The 19,887-nt window shown below is 39.6% G+C and overlaps 1 protein-coding gene across 1 annotated transcript; it reads left to right on the plus strand.

The window, feature by feature from the left end:
- The first annotated feature begins 3 nt into the window (after positions 1-3).
- slc9a8 (solute carrier family 9 member 8) lies at positions 4-19,663 on the plus strand. The gene is made up of 16 exons (XM_051424937.1): positions 4-363; positions 1,367-1,548; positions 3,833-3,913; positions 5,020-5,078; positions 10,536-10,619; positions 11,304-11,405; positions 11,631-11,665; positions 12,468-12,611; positions 14,340-14,481; positions 14,670-14,775; positions 14,853-14,969; positions 15,062-15,144; positions 15,254-15,365; positions 16,247-16,467; positions 17,210-17,356; positions 18,392-19,663. Exons 1-16 carry the CDS (start codon positions 122-124, stop codon positions 18,503-18,505), a joined length of 1,971 nt encoding a protein of 656 aa, XP_051280897.1. The 5' UTR covers positions 4-121; the 3' UTR covers positions 18,506-19,663.
- Positions 19,664-19,887: the final 224 nt, after the last annotated feature.

A 19,887-nucleotide genomic window follows, 5' to 3' on the forward strand; every position in this document is an offset into this window, starting at 1 on the left:
CAAGGCCGTTACCAGGAAGTGCTCTCGTGATGTCAACAGCTACACGGGGCTGTCGACATGGAACTTGGAGTGTTGTTCGTTACAAAACGTTGCTCTCGGGTTTAAACTCGCCGGTTTTAGAATGAGAGCCGTTAGCCATACAGCTGTGTTGCTGTCCCTTTTGCTGTTGTTCGTAAATCCGTGCGCACCAGAGCGAGCTGAGAGGGAAACCCCGTTGGACCTGCGTGAGAAAGATGACGGAGGGGATGTGAATCCTAATGATAACACTCCAGTTGAAAACCAGCAGACATTAATAAAACATGAAAATAAAGATGAACTACAGCCAAACGGAGAAACGAAAGAGAGGGACGGACAATCTGTCAGGTTTGAGCCCACATATATTAATTTTAGTTCTCTCTCTTTGACCAATATAGCTAACAAGCTAGCAGTAGCTTCGTTGTACGTAACCTAAGCTAACACACAATTTAAGGACACGTTGCTAAGTTAGCCTGCTTAGTAACAGTTGGTGATTATTGTAATATTAGATTTTGTACTGAAAGATAAGCAAATAATAAGCAATATGAGGCTTTTGTTTTACGTAATATATTTACAGTGGTTTCTCTGTAGCATTACCAAATAAGAGACAACGCAAAAGTTACTTTACATTGTACAAAGTAAAATAAAAAAACATTCTAGGGGACCACCTTACCTTGACATAGCTATAAATAATACCTACCTTAATTACCTCTAAATCTTTTCTTGGTCCCTTCATTTGAGTCTCTGGTTTAGTAAGGTGTCATTACCCTTTAATGTGACACACAAGTCGGCCACGAATGTCTCAACCCAACAAGGATAACTAGGATTTATGATAATAATAATAACAAGAAGAAGACTCAGCACTTTTCAAAACAAAGTTAAAGTGTGTGTCTTACATGGCAAAAAGTGTAAAATTTGTACAAAAATTGTATTATAGTGTTACTGCAACAAAAATTCTTCGTGTGATTGACTGTCTGCCCAAGTTAAGTTACTTTTGTCCAATTATGCATAGATCATGCCCTGTAGATGCACTGATACATATTTAAGTCATCTTTTCACACATCTGTTTCTACTCAACATAGAGGGCTTCTTGTCCAAGGGCCAGCAATCCTTAGAAACAGAGAAGGAGACCCCCAGTATTTTTAAAGTTTAGTATTAATGCTACACTTACAGGTGTGTGTGTTTTATTTTACCTTTTACATTTTAAAAATAACATGATTTGAATGATTATTCTCGAATATGGGATGTATATTGACAGCCAGAGCCTTATTTATCCATTATCTTGATTGATTGATTGATTGACTGTATTCTTCACGCCAACATGCTTTTTCTCCTGACTGTGTTGTTGCAGTAAGTCCAATGATACTGAAAACAACAGCAATGAGACAATCCACTCCACCAAACCTGCTGTCAAGCCGACGACCCCGGCACCCCCAACCGCCAAGCCCATTTTGCCCATGCAGACAGGGGTCGAGGCCCAAGAAGAAGAGCAGTCCAGCGGGTTGACCATATTCTTCAGTCTGCTGGTTATTGGTTAGTATCTCTGTTGCTGCATTGCTGACTCAACCTTTTCTGTTGTAGGCTGTTAGAGTAAGGAAAAAAGGCGTCATGCACATTGTTACAGGAATGTAGTCTAGTGTCCTCCTTGAGTACACAGAGTAGGAAGGAAGAAGGAAATGAACCACTCCATGACCATTGTGGTTCATGCAATATACATAAGTTAGACCTCATACAGCTGGCAATGGTGGACAGTTGTACAGCCACTTTAGTGTTTCATTAAATCAGATGTGTGGCTAGTGATTTAGGTTGAGGGAAGTGGATAACGGAAAGGATGTGGTTACACATTATGTGTAAGGTCATGAAGTGCTTCTTCAGACACAGAATGTCCATTATGCACTTCAGTTCACTGCAGGTCAAGTCACATGCTTACCACTGTAAGGGTTTTTTGGCAAGGAAATAGCATACATCATGCAAAAGGTTCCCAATTAGACTCATCCACTTTGGACACACAAAATTTGATTTGATCTTGAACAAAGTATTTCAGTGTGACCAACATTTGATTGGTTGCGAGAAGCATAGCATTTAGTCATAGTCATTTGTCTTCTGAAGTTAATACCAACTCATCAGTGGGTTGACTGAGAGGGCATAGGTCAATAAATGATAGACCACCTTAGAGTACAATCTAGAAACCGCACATCAGTCCTAAATAACACTGCTCCGAACCCATATTAACATTTGCCTCAACAAGTGTGTGTGTTTTTAATTAGGCCTGAATTTAACATCTCCCTTACAACAAAACAGTTCAGCTTTGATGAACCGACCTAGCCGGCTTCAGTATTGCATACACTGTCTCATTTGCTGAACTGCATTTTTGCTGTATTTATGAATTGGTGTTTACTTTACTGTGCCCTTTGGGGGTGTCATCATAGTTATGCTAATATGTGTACACATTGATTTAGCACATTGATATACTGTGCATTTGACATTAGCCTATGGTACTGTTAAAAGCTAATTTCATGTTTTAATTGGGACCAATTATCTTTTATTGTTCAGTCTCAGAACTGTAATTCTAAATGTCAAGCAACTGCTATGTAGTCATTTATGTCAAGCAAGTGTATTTGAACTTATTTGCATAAGATATTGTTATGTGATATGTTTTTCATAGACATCCCTGTTAGGGGTTGACAATATAGTTTTTTTTAAGGCCCGATTCCGAGACAATTATGTGGCGTTTATTACTGCAAAACAGCTCAGGAAAGCATTTAGTTGGTTTCATTTATTTAAATGTTATATATTTTAACAACATGTAATTGCAGGAAACCTGTTTTTCGAAACTAGGCTACTTCATTACTAATTGTAACTATAGCTGAATATGTACAATAGCAATAGAAGGGATTGTTGAACTTGGATTAACCAGTGGTGGAAGAAGTACTCTTTTACTTAAGTGCAATACCTTAATGTAAAAGTAATACAAGGAAAAGTCTTGCATTCAAAATCTTACTTGAGTAAAAGTTAAAATATATTTAAAGTAACAAAATTAAGAGTTCAGAATGGCCAATTTCAGAATAGTATATATTATATTACTGAATTGTAATCATTGATGTATTTATGTTTTCATTTATGTTGCAACTGGTAAAGGTGGAGCTTATTTTATTTACTTTATATGCTACTGGGTAGCTTAATTTATAACAATATATCAATTTATTAGTTGATTTTAATTTTATATTACTAATCTGAATCTGCAAAGTAATTAATAACTATTAACTAAACTTATCAAATAAATGTAGTGAAAGTTAAGTCTCTAACAACAATATCCTGCACCTCTCTACCTGAAACAGAGACAGCTTCAGGACACACCTCTGCCTTACCTTGGAAACACAACTCCGCTCACTCACCGGAGTCTCCTCTGTTTGGCACAGCACACAGACTCTTTCTAAAGACGATTAGCCAATCAGATAGTCCTGTGAGTGAGACATTGAGCCCAACCCTAGAGTGGTGACTACAGATAGAGAGAGGCTGCAGCACCAGAGCCAAAGTAGCATACTTTTGAATTAATTAATTTTATTGCAGATAGAATAAAATATAACGATAATCGGAAAAATGCTGAATATCGGATCCGATAATTGGCCAGGCTGATAATCGCTCGACCCTTAATTCCCGTCCAGTCTACAGCAGGACCAGAGAAAAGATCCTAACACTACATGATGTGGGGGTTATTTTTGGGCTGATCTGAGTTGGTGTGACATGATGGTTGGGACGTGGATGTATTTGTCCTGAATATTCATTCAGTTGTCTTTGCTCTCCTCACTCACCCCAGGTATCTGCATCATATTGGTGCACCTGCTTATCAAGTTCAAGCTGCATTTTCTTCCAGAGAGTGTGGCTGTCGTGTCCCTTGGTGAGTTCTTCTTATGTAACATATTTCTGTGCGCAGGCTGGGTCTAGGAACGTGCAATGTTTCTGTATTTAAGAGCTCTCTAGGAAATGCAGTTTTTTTAAGACGGTTGTAGGACAGCAAACTAAAAGCAGGCAGAAATAGTTGATGCCTTTTCTCATGATTTACGTCTTTCACTCCGGCTTCTTCCCCTTGTGTTTTCCCTCTTAAACATATTGTGTGTCATAGTAAATTTCTAACATAATTGCAAATTTCCAATTTGAAATAATAAAGTCAAATATGTGTCTTTTTTTATGATGAGCAAAAACTAACCCAATGGTATCACTGACAGCCTTTCCCAAGATTTAGTAAGTGCTTTGTTTTTCTTATTTTTTTTCTTCCAGAGATTCAGTTTTGCTACTTGTGTGAGGTCACTTAAGGGTAATTCCCCTTCCTGTAATGTCTTCCATTGTCTCCCACTTCCAACATGTTTATGCAGTTACAGTCACTCAAACTCAGTGACACACATCCGTATCTGTCCTGACCCTGAAGGCCTGTTCCTCTTGCATACCCTGCATACTGCATGTGAGACGGAGCTCATATCTGTGTTTGGAGCAGGGGACTCTGCTGAACAGAGATAACACTCTGCTTACAAATCAGGAAGGACCACTTTTCCTTCCTCATCACTTCCTCTTCCTCATCTACTCCTTATGTGTCTTCCTCTTCACCATCCCTTTACATATTCCCATAAATCTGGATCTTAGAGAATGCTTTGATGCTTACAATTTCTTTTTCCATCTTATCTGTCTTTCTCTGTCCTTTTACACATCTTTGTGTATTCCTCACCCTTTCAACTAATGTTCTGCTAGGCCGTGTAACAAGAGAACTGAGGGCCCAAGGGGACTTTCTCAAAGACAAAACTAAGACAAAAGCACTATACGCTTCGCATCTAATTCATCCCTGAACTATGGTGGACATTTGCCAAGAATTCATTTAATTTTAACCACCAAAATAGTCTCTTTGCCTCAGGTTTGCACTTAATCTGTATTCTGGTTGTATTGAAATTTTCATATGAAATACTAAAATATTTAAACAGTGTATTGTTTTTCTTGTCTCCTCGTTCTTTCCAGGGATTCTAATGGGAGGCTTCATTAAGATCATTGAGTTCCAAGAACTGGCCAACTGGAAGGTATCGTTTGATTCCTTCTTTGTACCCTTCTGCACGGCTCATGTGTCTGCACTGCACTGGCCACACTTCTTGTTCACAGTGAACACACAGTGTACAATTAATGATGCTTAGTTTGGTCTAATTTGTTTAGCATGAAGCAAAACAGAGGCATTCCTCCACACACCAAATAAACACCTTTTGCACAGGTTTGTGCCATGTAGATATTGCCTCTCGTTCAGCCTAACCCCTTGAGTTATAGTAGAAAGTTACTTCAAAAACATAAACAGAGCTGCACCCATTGCATTCTTAGTATTAACTGTAATTTAGATGGCAGTGAGAGATGTCAGCATTATGTTAGTGTTGGCTTATTGAAAACATTCTACATTGGACTATATAACAACTTTTCCAAGTTGTTGTATCATGCAGTTTATCTCCCAGCAAATTCTCCGGGAACCCCCCCATCCACGCCCACCCAATAAACATGTGTTGTCCTTGTGCTGTACTCTCTGCTCAGTTATTCATTTCCTGGCCACTGTTTTTGTCACAAATCTCATCTCTGTATTTCCACACTGTTACCTATCCAGTTTGACACACACCATTCTTTGCCTGCTATCTTCCCTTTTGTGTCCCTATCAGCCCTGTTTTTTTTTCCTGGTTCTCACAGCCTTTAATTAACATTCCTTGTTCTCTGCCAGTGAGTGAGAGGAAGAATGAACAACAGAGGTAGAGAGAGGTAGAGAGAGAGAGAGAGAGAGAGAGAGAGAGAGAGAGAGAGAGATGCAGACTGAGGGGGGAAGGAGGAAAAGAGGACAGGTTGTGTCAATGTTTCTTGCACACTAGGGCCCATTGTTTTTTAGCCTGGGGGCCCCAGTGTGTTGCTGAATCATCGGCACTAGTAACCAGAGCCCCGGAGCCCCTTTACCCCCTTTACCCCTGTCCTGTGAATCTTTAGACTGCTATCTCTGTGTTTGTGTGTAGCTTAAAGCAAGCAGACCTGCTCACCTGTCCATATATAGTAGCAGAAGTGGCTTCATGGCCTATTATTACTATATTAGAGTGTAATGAAGAAACACTGTAAGAGGCAGTAGCTTCTATGGAGCGGCATGGATATGCCAAGTGGTTTATAGACCACTGAAGACTTCAAAAGACCCAGGCCCTGATGCAAATCCATTATCTCTGACCTATTTGTTTTTAAGAGAGCCCCTCAAAAAGATGTACCATGTAACCTGTTCAGTGAGTAACACAGCCAGGAGCAAAACTGTGATCCTGTCAGCATCAGTTTTTCAGCTGCAACTCTTTTCAAACTGTGCATACAGTGCACTTACTGACAGGTCCATCTATTACCATCCCAGTCAATGGAAGGCATCTGTCTATTTTCCACTATCACTAGCTCATTAGGCAGGTTTAAACTGGATGCATCCTCACGCTTGTCGCTACCTTTGCAGTTTGCGTCATCTCCTCTAACTAGCATGTTTCGAAAGCTGGCCCAGTTGGCTAATCTAGCAAGCCTCTGGGACTGCCCCACAAACCACCAAGGGTGCACAAACCCCTTAGGCAGCAGCATCCTGTCATCACAGGCTTTGCCCTCGCCTTTCACCAGCAATCTGCTTTCTGTGCTGTTTGCTACCAACCCCTCTATCTTCAGTCCTCTCCCTACAATCCAGTGAATGAAGAGTTCTTGCCTTTAGTGCTTTTTTACTACTTCACTGCTTCTCCTTTTCTCTTATCTGCCCATTTCTCCCCTGTGCTCTGACACAGACTAAAGAAGAAATAGCATGTTGGTAAGAAGTAACACACCAGCAGCAATTTGTTTCTCCGGCAAAGCACAGAGCGAGATACATAGGTGAATATAATTGCCTGAACAATGTACTCCAGATAATAATTTAGTTTTCTCTCTGCTTTTACATTCTAATCTGTACTCTAGTATCTGCACTCATCATTTTTCCTCAGTGGCTGCAGTGGTTTGTTTTAAGCCCCAAAGGGCAGCACATACTTTTAATAGATCTCTCCCATGCCGCAGAGAGAGAGTGACAAAGGGAGAGCAGTTTTTAATTGTGGTTTCAGGGGCCTTTTTCCCATGTGGTGATGTCACTGTGTGTCTAAGCCGAGCCTCCAGGGATTCTGTACTGTGAACGAAGGTCTCTCCATCGTTCCCACTCACATTTTTCTGCTTTCTCCCGACCCTCTTTTAACTGTGCTCCCTTCATCTTTGGCATTCATCTTGTCTCATTTAGTTCAAGTTCTGTCTCAGCACTTCCCTAGAGTATGCCCATCCTCTGCTCTCTGGTTTTATCCATTTCATCTTTCCTTCTCTTACAACATACATTTCAAGATCTTTACCCTTTCTCAGGCCACATATTTTCTCATTGTTTTTTTCTGACCCTAAAATCTAGTGCTAAATTGATTAGTCAGTCAACACATATCCAATAACCAACAGTTTTGATAATGAATTTATCATTTGATCTGTTTAAAGGTTCAGTGTGTAACATTGAAGATCTTTTGACAGAAATTGAATATAATTTGCATCACTATGTTTTCATTAGTCTATAATCACCTAAATATAGGAATCATTAATAATTTGTTATTGTAGAATGGACCTTTTATATCTACAGGATGCCCTTACGTGCAGTCGGTCATGTTGAACAGCCATGTTTGTACAGTAGCCCAGAAGGGACAAACCAAATACTGGCTCTATGGGGGTGTTTTCACTTTTCATGCATTTTGCGGCCACCGTAATTTCTCCTTTAATGCTTGGAAGGGGAGGGTTACGCGAGGAAGTTGCGATCTGATTAAACTAAATCCTATACACTAGACCCTTAACATGCAAACAATACCCATTTCCATGGTTTCAACTTCTCAAATGTGATGATTTGCTGCTTTTCTTTGATTTATGTCGTTGAAGTTGAATACCTTTGGGGTTGGACTGTTTGTCCGACTCAGCAAAAATTTTAAGACCTTATGCGTTGCAAAATTGTAAATGGCCATTTTTAGTCGAAAAAAGAAATGAATTGTCAGACTTTTTATATTGTCAATAAAATAAACATACACACACTTATATTCATTAAACATTTTTTTTGTTATGCAATAGTTCTCACTTTGTATTTGTATTTCAAGTCTACATTTTTTACTATTTTATACTAAGTTATTTTTTTCTTATGAGTAGCCTATATTATTATATTTATATATTTCACACTTGCTTTGGCAATGTAAATATTTGATTCTGATGCCAAGAAAGCCCTTTTGAATTAAATTGATAATAATTGTAACCTTTTGTAAACTTTTGTAGCCCTACTAGAATCAGTCTCTTACCTAGAAATAATGCAAAGCTTGCTTACATCTGCCTATGTAAATCTGTGTATACATGTGTATGCAAAGTCGGTGTGAGCTTGTTCAGTCGCTCTAGTAGACATCCCTTTAAGTGGCAATGAAACATGTGCTTGCATGAATGCATGCCAAATTACAGCTGTAGATGTCAGATTGTAGTGTATGCATGGCATACCTTCTTCCGTGTCAGTTGTTAATATACATTCCTGACCTTTCACCTGCCTTAAGGGATAGAATTGTGCCAGAGATAAATGTCAAGAGAAGGTGGTAACCTGGAAGCACTCCTTGTTGGCCTACTTTTCCTGAGATTTGAATGCATAATAAGACAAAGTACGCAGGAACATAGCCTTTTACTCCAGCTTACATCCTGCATCCTGTCTACGCCTGACCTATTTTTAGGAAACTTGTAGTCAGACGAGTGTAGTAGGTTGGTGTTGACAAATTTATCACAAGAGCCAAAATTACCATTGTGACAGCTGTGTATGGGCTTTAAGTAAACAATGTGCCGTAGTATTGTCTCATCTCATTCACCAATCACCTCATGCCCCTTTGGGTCTAAGCTCTGAATAAATGGTTAAATGAAAAAAAAAAAAAGGGTAAAAAATTATTATGGATATATTGCCAGCACTGTCAATTTTGGACAGTTAATTTTACCAGTCACACTGTGTATTCAGATTTTGGCACTGTATGTCAAATAATAGATTGTACATTTAAACATTGCTCTGGTTCACCTCTCAGCAGTTTGTTAACATATAGCAACTTCTATCTCTACAGTTTTTATGGAAATAAATAGATACTTTTTAGGACATGCTCATCAAATCTGGAAGTAATTGTCGTCTTGTCCATCTGCTTGTGGGGTTGTTGGGATCGAGTAAGGCTCTACCAGCTGTCAAAACCGGCTTCCACAATACAATGAGAGAGATTGTTGACTGGATGGAGTAAATATGTGCCGGCCCTCTTCCATCTTTCTGACAGACACAAGTGCAGTGTCAACGGCGGGCCAGAAATAGATCTTCTCCATGAACATTCACTAATGCATACTGTATATTGATTTTACATTACCAGCATAGATTATGCACAGATACACACTCTCTCTCACATAAAGACACACACACACACACACACACACACACACACACACACACACACTGGCTTATACAAGAACACATGGTGCATCATGCACAGACACATTGGCAGCCAGAGCGTAATGCACGGGCACATGATGCCTACGCCTGATCTGGGAGGCTGGCCCATTTAGCTGAGAAGCAACAATGATTTCATTATATCGCTGAAATAATCAGAGAGCTAAGGTCACTGGGATACTGTGTGTGTGTGTGTGTGTGTGTGTGTGTGTGTGTGTGTGTGTGTGTGTGTGTGTGTGTGTGTGTGTGTGTGTGTGTGTTTGAGAGAGAGCGAGAGAGAGAAAAAAAAATTAGTGACTCAAAAGATAAAACAGCATATTTAGGTATTCACATGTCCTTTTACAGCATGTGTGAAAGAAAGAGCATGTCAGTAGTGTTTGAGTGCATGAATTGGCTTGCAGGCAGGCAGGCAGGCATTCCCCCTGATGAGCAGCTGACGTTTATTTGTGTGGGTTTCTTACCCTGAAGTCAACAACCACATTTTTTTAGTTTTGTCGGATAAAGGTCTGTTACTAACTAACAGCTCAGGCATGGACTCCCTCGTCACCACCCTATCTTCGATGACTAAATATTAAGTCAGCTGATCGTTACTGAACCGACATTCATGGTCATATGAATTATAGGAAATATTTGTTGAGGATTGTGTAATAATGCACAAGCGGATGTTTTATCATTCAGTAACATACATCGTTTGCTCAGTACAGAACTGATTAGCATTAGGATAGTTTTGTTTGGAGATCATAATAAGCTCATTCAAGGTGACGAAACATGACAGAATGTGTATCAACGCAGTCCACAAACAAATCATTTTGGAAATAACTCATTGTTCATTTAAAAATGCTTCCTGTTCACTGTACTGAGTGTTTCTGAATTGTTAAGCTACTCCCAGCTCCAGTTAGTTGGTTACAAGTTGTTACTATAAGCTAGTGTAGAATCAGCTGTCTCTTACCCTACCACTGCTGCTTTTTTACTGTGAATTGTAAGTTACTTTGTCTCTGTCCTTCTCTTAAAGGAGGAGGAAATGTTCCGACCCAACATGTTCTTCCTTTTGCTCCTGCCGCCCATCATCTTTGAATCTGGATACTCTTTACATAAGGTACTGCAGAGCGTGCACACAACGCTGAATTTACACGGCTCAAGTCTGTCCAGTTAGAAAATGAGGCTTGGCACATTATAAAAGTGACGTTCTTAAAACAAACATTTGCATTTAAACGTAACAAATAATTAAATAATTCGGCTAGCAGTTTAGAGAATTTACAGTAACAAGAATCATAGCAACTTTGCATATACAGCACAATGCAATTCACAATAAATTAAGACAAAATAACCTAAGCAGGCTTTAAGTTCTCTTATGTCCCAGGCTGGCTATGATATGAAAACATAAAAGCATAAGCAGCTCTGCTCTTTGTGTGTGCTAGTCTGTGTTATCATTTATGTGCATTATGTGCATTTATGTGCATGTGCATATGATCATAACTGACATTTAAAATGAATTGGCAAATTCAAAAATGTGTCTTGTAACATTTAATTATTTATTTTAAAGATCTTATTGGCCTTCTGTTCCTTCTGAAACAATCTACTGATATTAATGATAGAGGTTTTAAAAAGCAATGGTCTTAGTCAGTTACATTCTGTATTATGGTTATGACTATTTCCTCTGTACCTGTACTGCCCTACTTTTCCTTTTAGAGCTGGCTACATGTTATGTAACACTATGTAACTTCAAATGTCATGCTGCTAAACCCATGAATACTTAAGCTGTGTGTCCATGTATGTTCAGGGCAACTTTTTCCAGAACATTGGCTCCATTACGCTCTTTGCTGTGATCGGCACAGCTATCTCTGCCTTCATAGTCGGAGGGGGTATCTATTTCCTTGGGCAGGTGAGAATTGTACTACTATCTGTTAACAACTGTGACAATGCCAAGGCTTGTTCAGAGAATGAGTGCAAACAGTTGTTTATCGAGAACATTTGTGCTTTTGCAAATGCATTATTATCTATTCATTGTTCAGAAGCTCTCTTGCTTTACAGATGTAGACATGATCAGATCCCCTTGTTGCAACTCCTTACAATGTGTGTGTCTGTGTCTTGGTATGTTCTTCCTTAGGCTGATGTGATCTATAAGATGTCCATGACTGATAGGTGAGTATAGCTTGCATTAATGTGTTTATTGCATTCCTGTATCACTGTAACAGTGGATTTCTCTAAAGCTCTGACTTCAAGGGAAATTGGGTATTAGTATTTCAAAGTATTTGTGACTTCCAGATAAACCAGCTACCGGAGGTGACTGATACATAAGGAGTATGCTACTCCACACCCATCGGTTTTTTTAAGAGAAGCCAGGGGTTGTTGTTGTTCACAAGTGTGTGTCCTTATTGTTGCGCAGTCATCATGAGTGTGAGTGTGTCTTGCGTTCAAGCAGTGAGTTTGCTTATTAATTTACTTCACCAAGCAAGATATACTTTCAGTCCCATGTGTCTTTCTGTTTGTGTGCTTGTGTTTGTAGAAGGATAGGACTCAGAAGAAACAGCTTAACAGATTTTAATGACATACAGGGGGAATTCAGGAAGTCAGCCAAGAAAGCATTTATTAGATTTTGGCAGGGAAAGTCCCAAACTGTAGCTATTCCATCTTTTTTCTTTCCTGGATTTTTTTGTTCCAACAAGCAATGTATCTATCCACCCATTTCTGTCCACATGGATTTTCAATTTTTCCCCCTGTTTTTTCCCTTCTTTCTTTTAAATATTCTGGGAGTGGATTTATGTATTCTCCAAAATACATGGCATTTATTGGAATAACAATGTAAAGGATTGTGGCTCATCAACAAACACATGTTTGTTTGAGATGCCTCTCCTGCCTTAATTCCTTTTAAATATGTTTATGCCTGTAAAGGTGTCTTACTATTACCGTTTTAACTGTTATCATATTCACTCCCTTGCTGTAGTTTTGCCTTTGGCTCACTGATCTCAGCAGTGGACCCTGTAGCTACCATTGCCATCTTTAACGCTCTCAACGTGGACCCTGTCCTCAACATGCTGGTGTTTGGTGAGAGCATCCTCAACGATGCTGTCTCTATTGTCCTCACAAAGTAAGTACCCATCCACTCTCTCGCATCTTGTTTATATTCCAGGGCATACATTGCCACATTTACATGTGTCCATGCATGAGGTCTTCACCACCGGCAACCTTAAGGACGATGTGCACGAAGTCCGCAGATGTTATGAAAGGCTCAGATATACACTACCACTACTGTCCAGATGTTGCACACAGAGAAAACACACCCAGAAGTCATAAGTACATGCACACTCTGACTGTGATGTCTCTTTTAGATGTGAATTTCTGGAACAGGGCTAAGAGGCATCTGTGAGGAACCAATATACTTAAATTTCTTAGCTCTATTCTAAAGATTATACAACCATGGTATTTACATTTCATTTTATCTTTCTATACTTCAAAACTTTACCCAAAAGTCATTTTATCACCTGTTTCGGTGAGGACATTCTCCTCAGAGATTGCTCAGTCGTGTAAAAGTCAGCCAGGGTGTAGTCAGGCATCTTCCAATCTTTGAACCGCCACACTGTGACATGAAGCAAGTAGGAAAATAGAACCAGTGACCTATTTTATCACGTCAGACATGCACTTTATGGTAAACCCGTGGTTTCTAATGCAGGAGGATGTGGGTACATTTTACGTGTGAAGTGAAAAGCTGGTACTCAAAAATGTGATCTGACATTCACAGATGGGGCCTGTCGGATTTTTTCGAACTATCTGTATCAACCCAGATTTCTAATAATAAGGACAAAAAACGGTTCCTCTGATGCCCATATGTTTTTACAAGTGTCACGAAACTTGCTGTATCACTCTCTCAGAATTGTTTATCAAGACTATCCAGTGTCCGCAAACTAGTGGCAACACACAACAACAAAATCTTGACAGACAAGTTTGACGGAAACAGACAGCTGGCAGGATTGCCTTGTTTGTACCCATTGCTATCATCCTATCTGCTGTCTCTGTACTCACTTTATTGTTGCCTTATCTCTCCTACTCACAACCAGCTAAATGTGCAAAGTGATCTCAAGTGTCTGCATGCTCCCGTAGAGTAAATTAATGCATGAATAATAGATAGCTGAACCGCCCTGGCAGTTTGCTTGTTGTTAGCACCTCACAGACCGGTTTTCTTAGAAAGCTATTTCACAGTTTGCTCAGTTGTTTACAACAGCCTAATGCCTTTGCTTGGGGGCTTGTTAATAAGAATTCACATTATTAATTATACTGTGTTGTTTGGCTGTTCTGGATAACTGTTATTATAAGAAGGATTTAAATTGCACAATAAAATTCAGTGTCTGTGTTCTTACTACATCAGTAACGATAAAATATCCAAAATGCGATTTATTTATTTTTTATGCAAACATGATGATTCATTCTTTTCACCCAACTAAGGTAAAATAATAAATGAAGTGGGAGAGTTTGGTAGCTCAGTACTGACAGCTTTATTTGCCAAGAAGCATATCAAAGATGTTGTAAAGTCATGACGTGTCATTATAGTTTATTTATTGTTGTTTTAATGTTGCTGTTAAGCTGTTGGGGTGGGACAATAGAGCTGACCTTTGTTTTGAAAACTCTGCATACACTCTAATACACACACACACACACACACACACACACACACACACACCCCTACCTTTCATACTTTGTGGGATTCAGTGGTAGAGTTTTTCTGCCCTCTAGGGTCAGATAGAGGTATTACAACAAAAAATGTGTTTAAATAATGTGCTTTCATTTGTCATTTCCTCTTTTTTTTCCTTTTGTCTTTCAGCACAGCGGAGGGGTGCTTTTCCCGCTCAGACAACTCCATGGTAACTGGCTGGGAGACCTTTTTGCAAGCGCTGGGATATTTCCTTAAAATGTTTTTTGGATCTGCTGCCCTGGGAACCCTCACTGGACTCATCTCAGCTCTTGTATCCAGACTTATTGTGTGTGAGAGAAATTTGATCTCCTGTGTGTGTGTGTGTGTGTGTGTGTTGTCTGTTGTGTGTGGGTGTGTGTGTGTGTGTGTGTGTGTGTCTGTCTGTCTGTCTGTCTGTCTGGTCTGTCTGTGTCTGTGTGTGTCCTTCATCATATTTAAATTCCCTAACTGATTGATTAGTTTCTAAAACACTTCGATCTGAGGAAGACTCCTTCACTGGAGTTTGGCATGATGATAATCTTTGCGTACCTTCCCTATGGCCTGGCCGAAGGCATCAAACTGTCAGGTGTGTGCACACACAGACACATTTAAGTTGAACTTTTTAGGCCTTGTTTTTATGCCATGCTTTCTCTCCACCCACAGGAATAATGTCCATCCTGTTTGCGGGAATTGTGATGTCTCACTACACCCATCACAACTTGTCTCCTGTCACCCAGATCCTCATGCAGCAGACCCTGCGCACAATGGCCTTCATGTGTGGTGAGTGAATCCCGTCTTTTTTCCCCCAATTCCCCTTTTGTTTTTGTTTCAAATAAGTTCTCAATTTTTTTTTCCAAATTCTCTCTCTCCAGAGACATGTGTGTTTGCCTTCCTCGGTCTCTCCATCTTCAGCTTCCCTCATAACTTTGAAATATCCTTCGTCATCTGGTGCATTGTAAGTTTTTTTTAATGCTATCTGAATATTGATGTTGATTTAACCCAATTTGGATTCAGTCCTTTTCATTCCCATGACTGTCACGTGATAGCTGTTGTTCTCTACGTAGGTCCTGGTTCTTCTTGGCCGAGCAGTGAACATCTTCCCTCTTTCATTCCTGCTGAACTTCTTCAGAGACCACAAGATTACACCCAAAATGATGTTCATCATGTGGTTTAGTGGTGAGATGATACAGTGAACCTTTTGACTAATGAGAATAACAATATGATCATGATCATTTATGCTATAATATACATATATAACATAATGTGTGTGTCTTTAGGTGGGTGCAAATAACAACTACAGCTGAAAAAAGGAGTTGATTAATTGATTCATCAATGGACAAGAAATTCATTGTGATTGTATTTGTTATTTTCCATTGCAGCTTCTTTAATTTAATATATATAGTAGTGATAACTTTGGGATTTGAACAACTGGTTGGATAAGAATAACTTGAACCTCACCTTGCCTTTGTGCTCTGGGAAAGCAAAATAGGTAGTTTTCTAATATTTATTTTATAGATTATAGACAAAAAATTAATCAATAGAAAAATAATTGATAATAAGTGCACTTTTTTAATTTGTATCTGGGGGAATGTAAACAGCAGCAACAAGGTTAACATGATAATCTGGTTTTATTTTCACATAAAAAGTTCAACATTTGAGAAACCGTGTCCACTTTGTTGGCTCGGAACACGGTCCGCTGGTGTTTGATCCGGGATGTTGATGGGCAGTCTCTAAAAAGATGTGGGCACAACAGTCTCTAATTTTGTTGTTGTTTGGCCAGCCTGTGTCTCATTTTGTCCAGACAGATCATTAGCCAGGAGTAGGCTTAAGACCAAACTGGGCCAGCATGGCTCGTATACCGGTGCGCTGGTCCGGTCAATCTGGCTTAATCCAAATCCACGCTTCTCTTTTCTGATGACCGTAGACTATTTCTGTCATAAGCTTACATGTTCCAGCAATAAAGCTGTATCTGTTTCTGAAGATAAACATATCGTTTTTCAAGTGCGTGTTCTCATGTAGCCATTTCACAGTCCCATTCCTTTGTCTTTATCTGATAGGTTTGCGAGGGGCGATTCCCTATGCGTTGAGCCTTCATCTGGGCCTGGAGCCCATTGAGAAACGGCAGCTAATTGGCACCACCACCATCATCATCGTACTCTTCACCATCCTACTCATGGGGGGTGGGACCATGCCGCTCATTCGCCTCATGGACATCGAGGAAAGCCAGTCGCGGCGTAAGAACAAGAAAGACATCAATCTCAGCAAGACAGAGAAAATGGTAATGGATGAAGCACGTAGATTTCACTTCGATCCATACACACACACACACACACACACACACACACACACACACAGAGACAGACAGTTTGTTGACTGCATTGATACTAGCTGTGCTATCCTCTCATCTGCTATCAGGCTCTTTCTGTTCTCTCTTCAGAGGGAAAAACATCAAAGGGCTGTTTGTGGTTTGTGTGAAGGACACTGAATCAGCAGGAAGAAAACCACTCATCACAGAGATGCACAGAAACCGTAAAACTCGGACAAGCACAAATAAACCCTAACAACTGACATTTACACATTTTCCCTGACATACTAGAATACAAGCTATTCTGTAGAATATTTCAGCCTTAGCTCTAACTCTGGTGACCTCAATGGTAGGATGTACCCGTTATCTAGTGATGTGTAATGGTGTGTTTGCGTGACTTGTGTGTTCAGTATTTGCATGTGTGATGTCTTCCAAAGCTTAGTGCTACCCCCTAGGGTACGAGCAACTAGATCTATCAACCTTCCATTTTTTCCTCACAGCTCTCATGCCCTCTTTGATGTAATTCCCTCTCTTCGCTCCCTCTGCTGCTTTCTCCCTCATCCCTGGTCCTTCTGTCCTTGATCTTGACTCCACCACCCTCACCTTCCTCTCCTCCATCTCCATTTCACATCGGCTTCATTTGTTGGCCCCTCGCCTTTCATTTCTTTCTTTCTATTTATCTGACTCCCCGTTTTTTCTTCTCTTTTCTCTCCAGGGTAATACCATTGAGTCAGAGCACCTATCAGAACTGACAGAGGAGGAGTATGAGGCTCAGATCTACCATAGACAAGATCTGAAGGGTTTTATGTGGCTTGATGCTAAATACCTTAACCCCTTCTTCACTCGCAGGCTCACCCAAGAGGTAAGAGAGAGTGAGAGAGACAAAAATCTGCGGAGGCAGCTGTGGGGTCGCATGATATTGCTCATGAGCTTTTAAACATAGACTTGAAAATACTCAAAAGTCCTTGTGTTGGGCTTTGATGATGTGTTGAGGGTGTGCTGGTGACAAATCACAGTATGCTCGCAGCTCTTTTCTGCTCAGTGTGACTGTTTCAGTTTCAAAAACTGATCCTCTGACCAAGTAGCACTGAATATATCTATATCTGCAGGACTACAGCAGGCCAGCGTGGTGTGGCTATCCCCTATAATGGAAACACATGCCATTTAGTATACTGTAGGTTTAGTATATACCTCACTAAACTAACACATTATGGTGACACAAAAGAGAGAGCTTCGCCAAGTTGTGTTTGTTGCTACTGAAGATAAGCAGGGTTGGGTAGTAACAGATGAATAAAAAAAATTTAAAGAACAAGTTCTTTTCATGTTCCTTTTTTTTTTAAACTGTACTACTCAAGTATATTTTTGATCCAGTAATCTATTTTTACTACAATACATTCTCCATTTATACCTTTGTTACAACTAGTCTGCTCTAAATGTGAGCATTCAGTGTAAGCGGGGTTGGAGCATGTGAGGAGAACCACGACTGCAGATGCCAAGCTGCCAGCTGCATGGTAGAAAAATAAGCAGCACCTTCTTTTGTCTTTTGACCACAATGTGATGATGACAGAACAAAGCACAGAACCAGAGGCAGCTTCCAGCAACTATTCCTGGCCACATCTGACCACTTTTTATACAGAAATCTGAAAAATAACTTATCTTCTTAATAACTTCATTTATTAACCAGGTACTTTTTTACTTTTACTTGATTCATATTTAATAGGAGTAATTGTACTTTTACATGAGAAGAGATTTTCAGTACTCTACCCACCGCTGAAGATGTTCCTGTACGTCCATTTATTCTTACATGTGTTCTGATGTACCGTTGTGTGTGTCTGTGTGTGTGTGTGTGTGTGTGTGTGTGTGTGTGTGTGTGTGTGTGTGTGTGTGTGTCTCACAGGACCTGTTACATGGCCGGATCCAGATGAAGACCCTGACCAACAAGTGGTACGAAGAAGTCCGGCAGGGGCCCTCAGGCTCTGAAAATGATGAAGATGAAGCAGAACTTCTGTGAACTGAACACACAGTTTATATGAAAACAATGAATGGACATTGTGTGTCCTGGGCTGAGGGAGGGAGAGAGAGAGAAAGAGAGGGAGAGGTAGAGAGAGAGAGAGAGAGAGAGAGAGAGAAGACAAGCAGTCTTTTCAGTGTCAGTCACATGCACTTCTCGTTTGTTCACCTGCCTCCAACTTCATGTGACAGAAGAGTCTCAGTCGGTGCCCACAGTACATTTTTAGAACACAAAGTGGGCGAGAAAAGTGCCAGTAAAACTGGTCTTGAGAATGATGTCCCTTATATGAATGCCATATTGTTACTTGCTAAAGAAATCTTTTCCCAGGCATTTCTTTTTTTAACGGTTTTGAATTGAAGACTGCAGGGAAGCTGAGAGGGAAGTTTTCTATGTAAAGCAATACTACACATCCTGCACATTTTCACTTTTTCTCTTTACCTTTGTATCTGTTCACTGCTACTGTACACGATGCTAGCTTCTTTAAGCTCTGCTGGCATTTTTACTTTGTGTCAGGTGAAGGAAACAACATAATGTCGATAAAGGCTCAGTTTTAATTTTAAAGTGGAATTTGTAAGCCACAGGTGGTTACTTCGAATAACTTCCTGCTTAACTCGATTTAATTCTCCCCAGGTCTTCACATTTGTATGCATTAATGATTCTGAGCTAACACATATATTCATACATATGTTATGAATAATAAATGCTAGAAGTGACACATTATCTACCACTACACCCTCCAGCATCAACGCAACAAAGAGAAATGCAGGAAAGTTAAAAGTGGCACGTGTAACATTATAAAATTAGCTTAAAGGAGAATAATTATGCTCCAGAAAATTGGAAATTGCTTTTCTTTCCAAGTATGGTTCCAGTTTGGTCCTACATGAACGTTTCTGGGTTTATATTCATTCTCATGCTTCTACATTGTGTATGAAGTAGAACTTGAAATATTGCTGTTGTGATTTTCACTGTGGATTTCTAATGAAGATGGGCACCAATGAATGTGTGGGTAACTGGAAATAATGTCTTGTGAATGTTTATGTTTTTTATTTATTTATCAAATGTTTATGTGATGTTTGTGGGATAAAGGCTTTTATACTAGCTCTATGAGCACTGCAGAATTAGAGAAAAAAATCTAGAATAAAACAAATTGACATCCTATATGTTGTATTGAATCCTACTTTAATGGGAGAACTACGCATTTGCCTATTTGTACAAATGCCTTGTTAAAAATGACTGTTTTGTTTTGTTTTTATATTAAGATGTAAACTTTGAATCAACTAAACCTTAACTAAGCTTTGCTAAGACTATTGGAATATTGTATAATAAATAGGAATTGATAATCAGATAAACATATATAGAAAGTATAATCTTTAGGAATGTAT

This window comes from Dicentrarchus labrax, unplaced genomic scaffold (genome assembly GCF_905237075.1).
Source record: "Dicentrarchus labrax unplaced genomic scaffold, dlabrax2021, whole genome shotgun sequence".
In the NCBI taxonomy this organism is placed as follows: Eukaryota; Metazoa; Chordata; class Actinopteri; family Moronidae; genus Dicentrarchus; species Dicentrarchus labrax.

Excerpts from the sequence above, each read along its gene's own strand:
- slc9a8 (XM_051424937.1), top strand. The coding sequence starts at position 122 with ATGAGAGCCGTTAGCCATACAGCTGTGTTGCTGTCCCTTTTGCTGTTG. Across the intron at positions 14,776-14,852 it reads CGAAGGCATCAAACTGTCAG|GAATAATGTCCATCCTGTTT; the intron begins GTGTGTGCACAC and ends CTCCACCCACAG. Across the intron at positions 15,145-15,253 it reads CCTTCGTCATCTGGTGCATT|GTCCTGGTTCTTCTTGGCCG; the intron begins GTAAGTTTTTTT and ends TTCTCTACGTAG.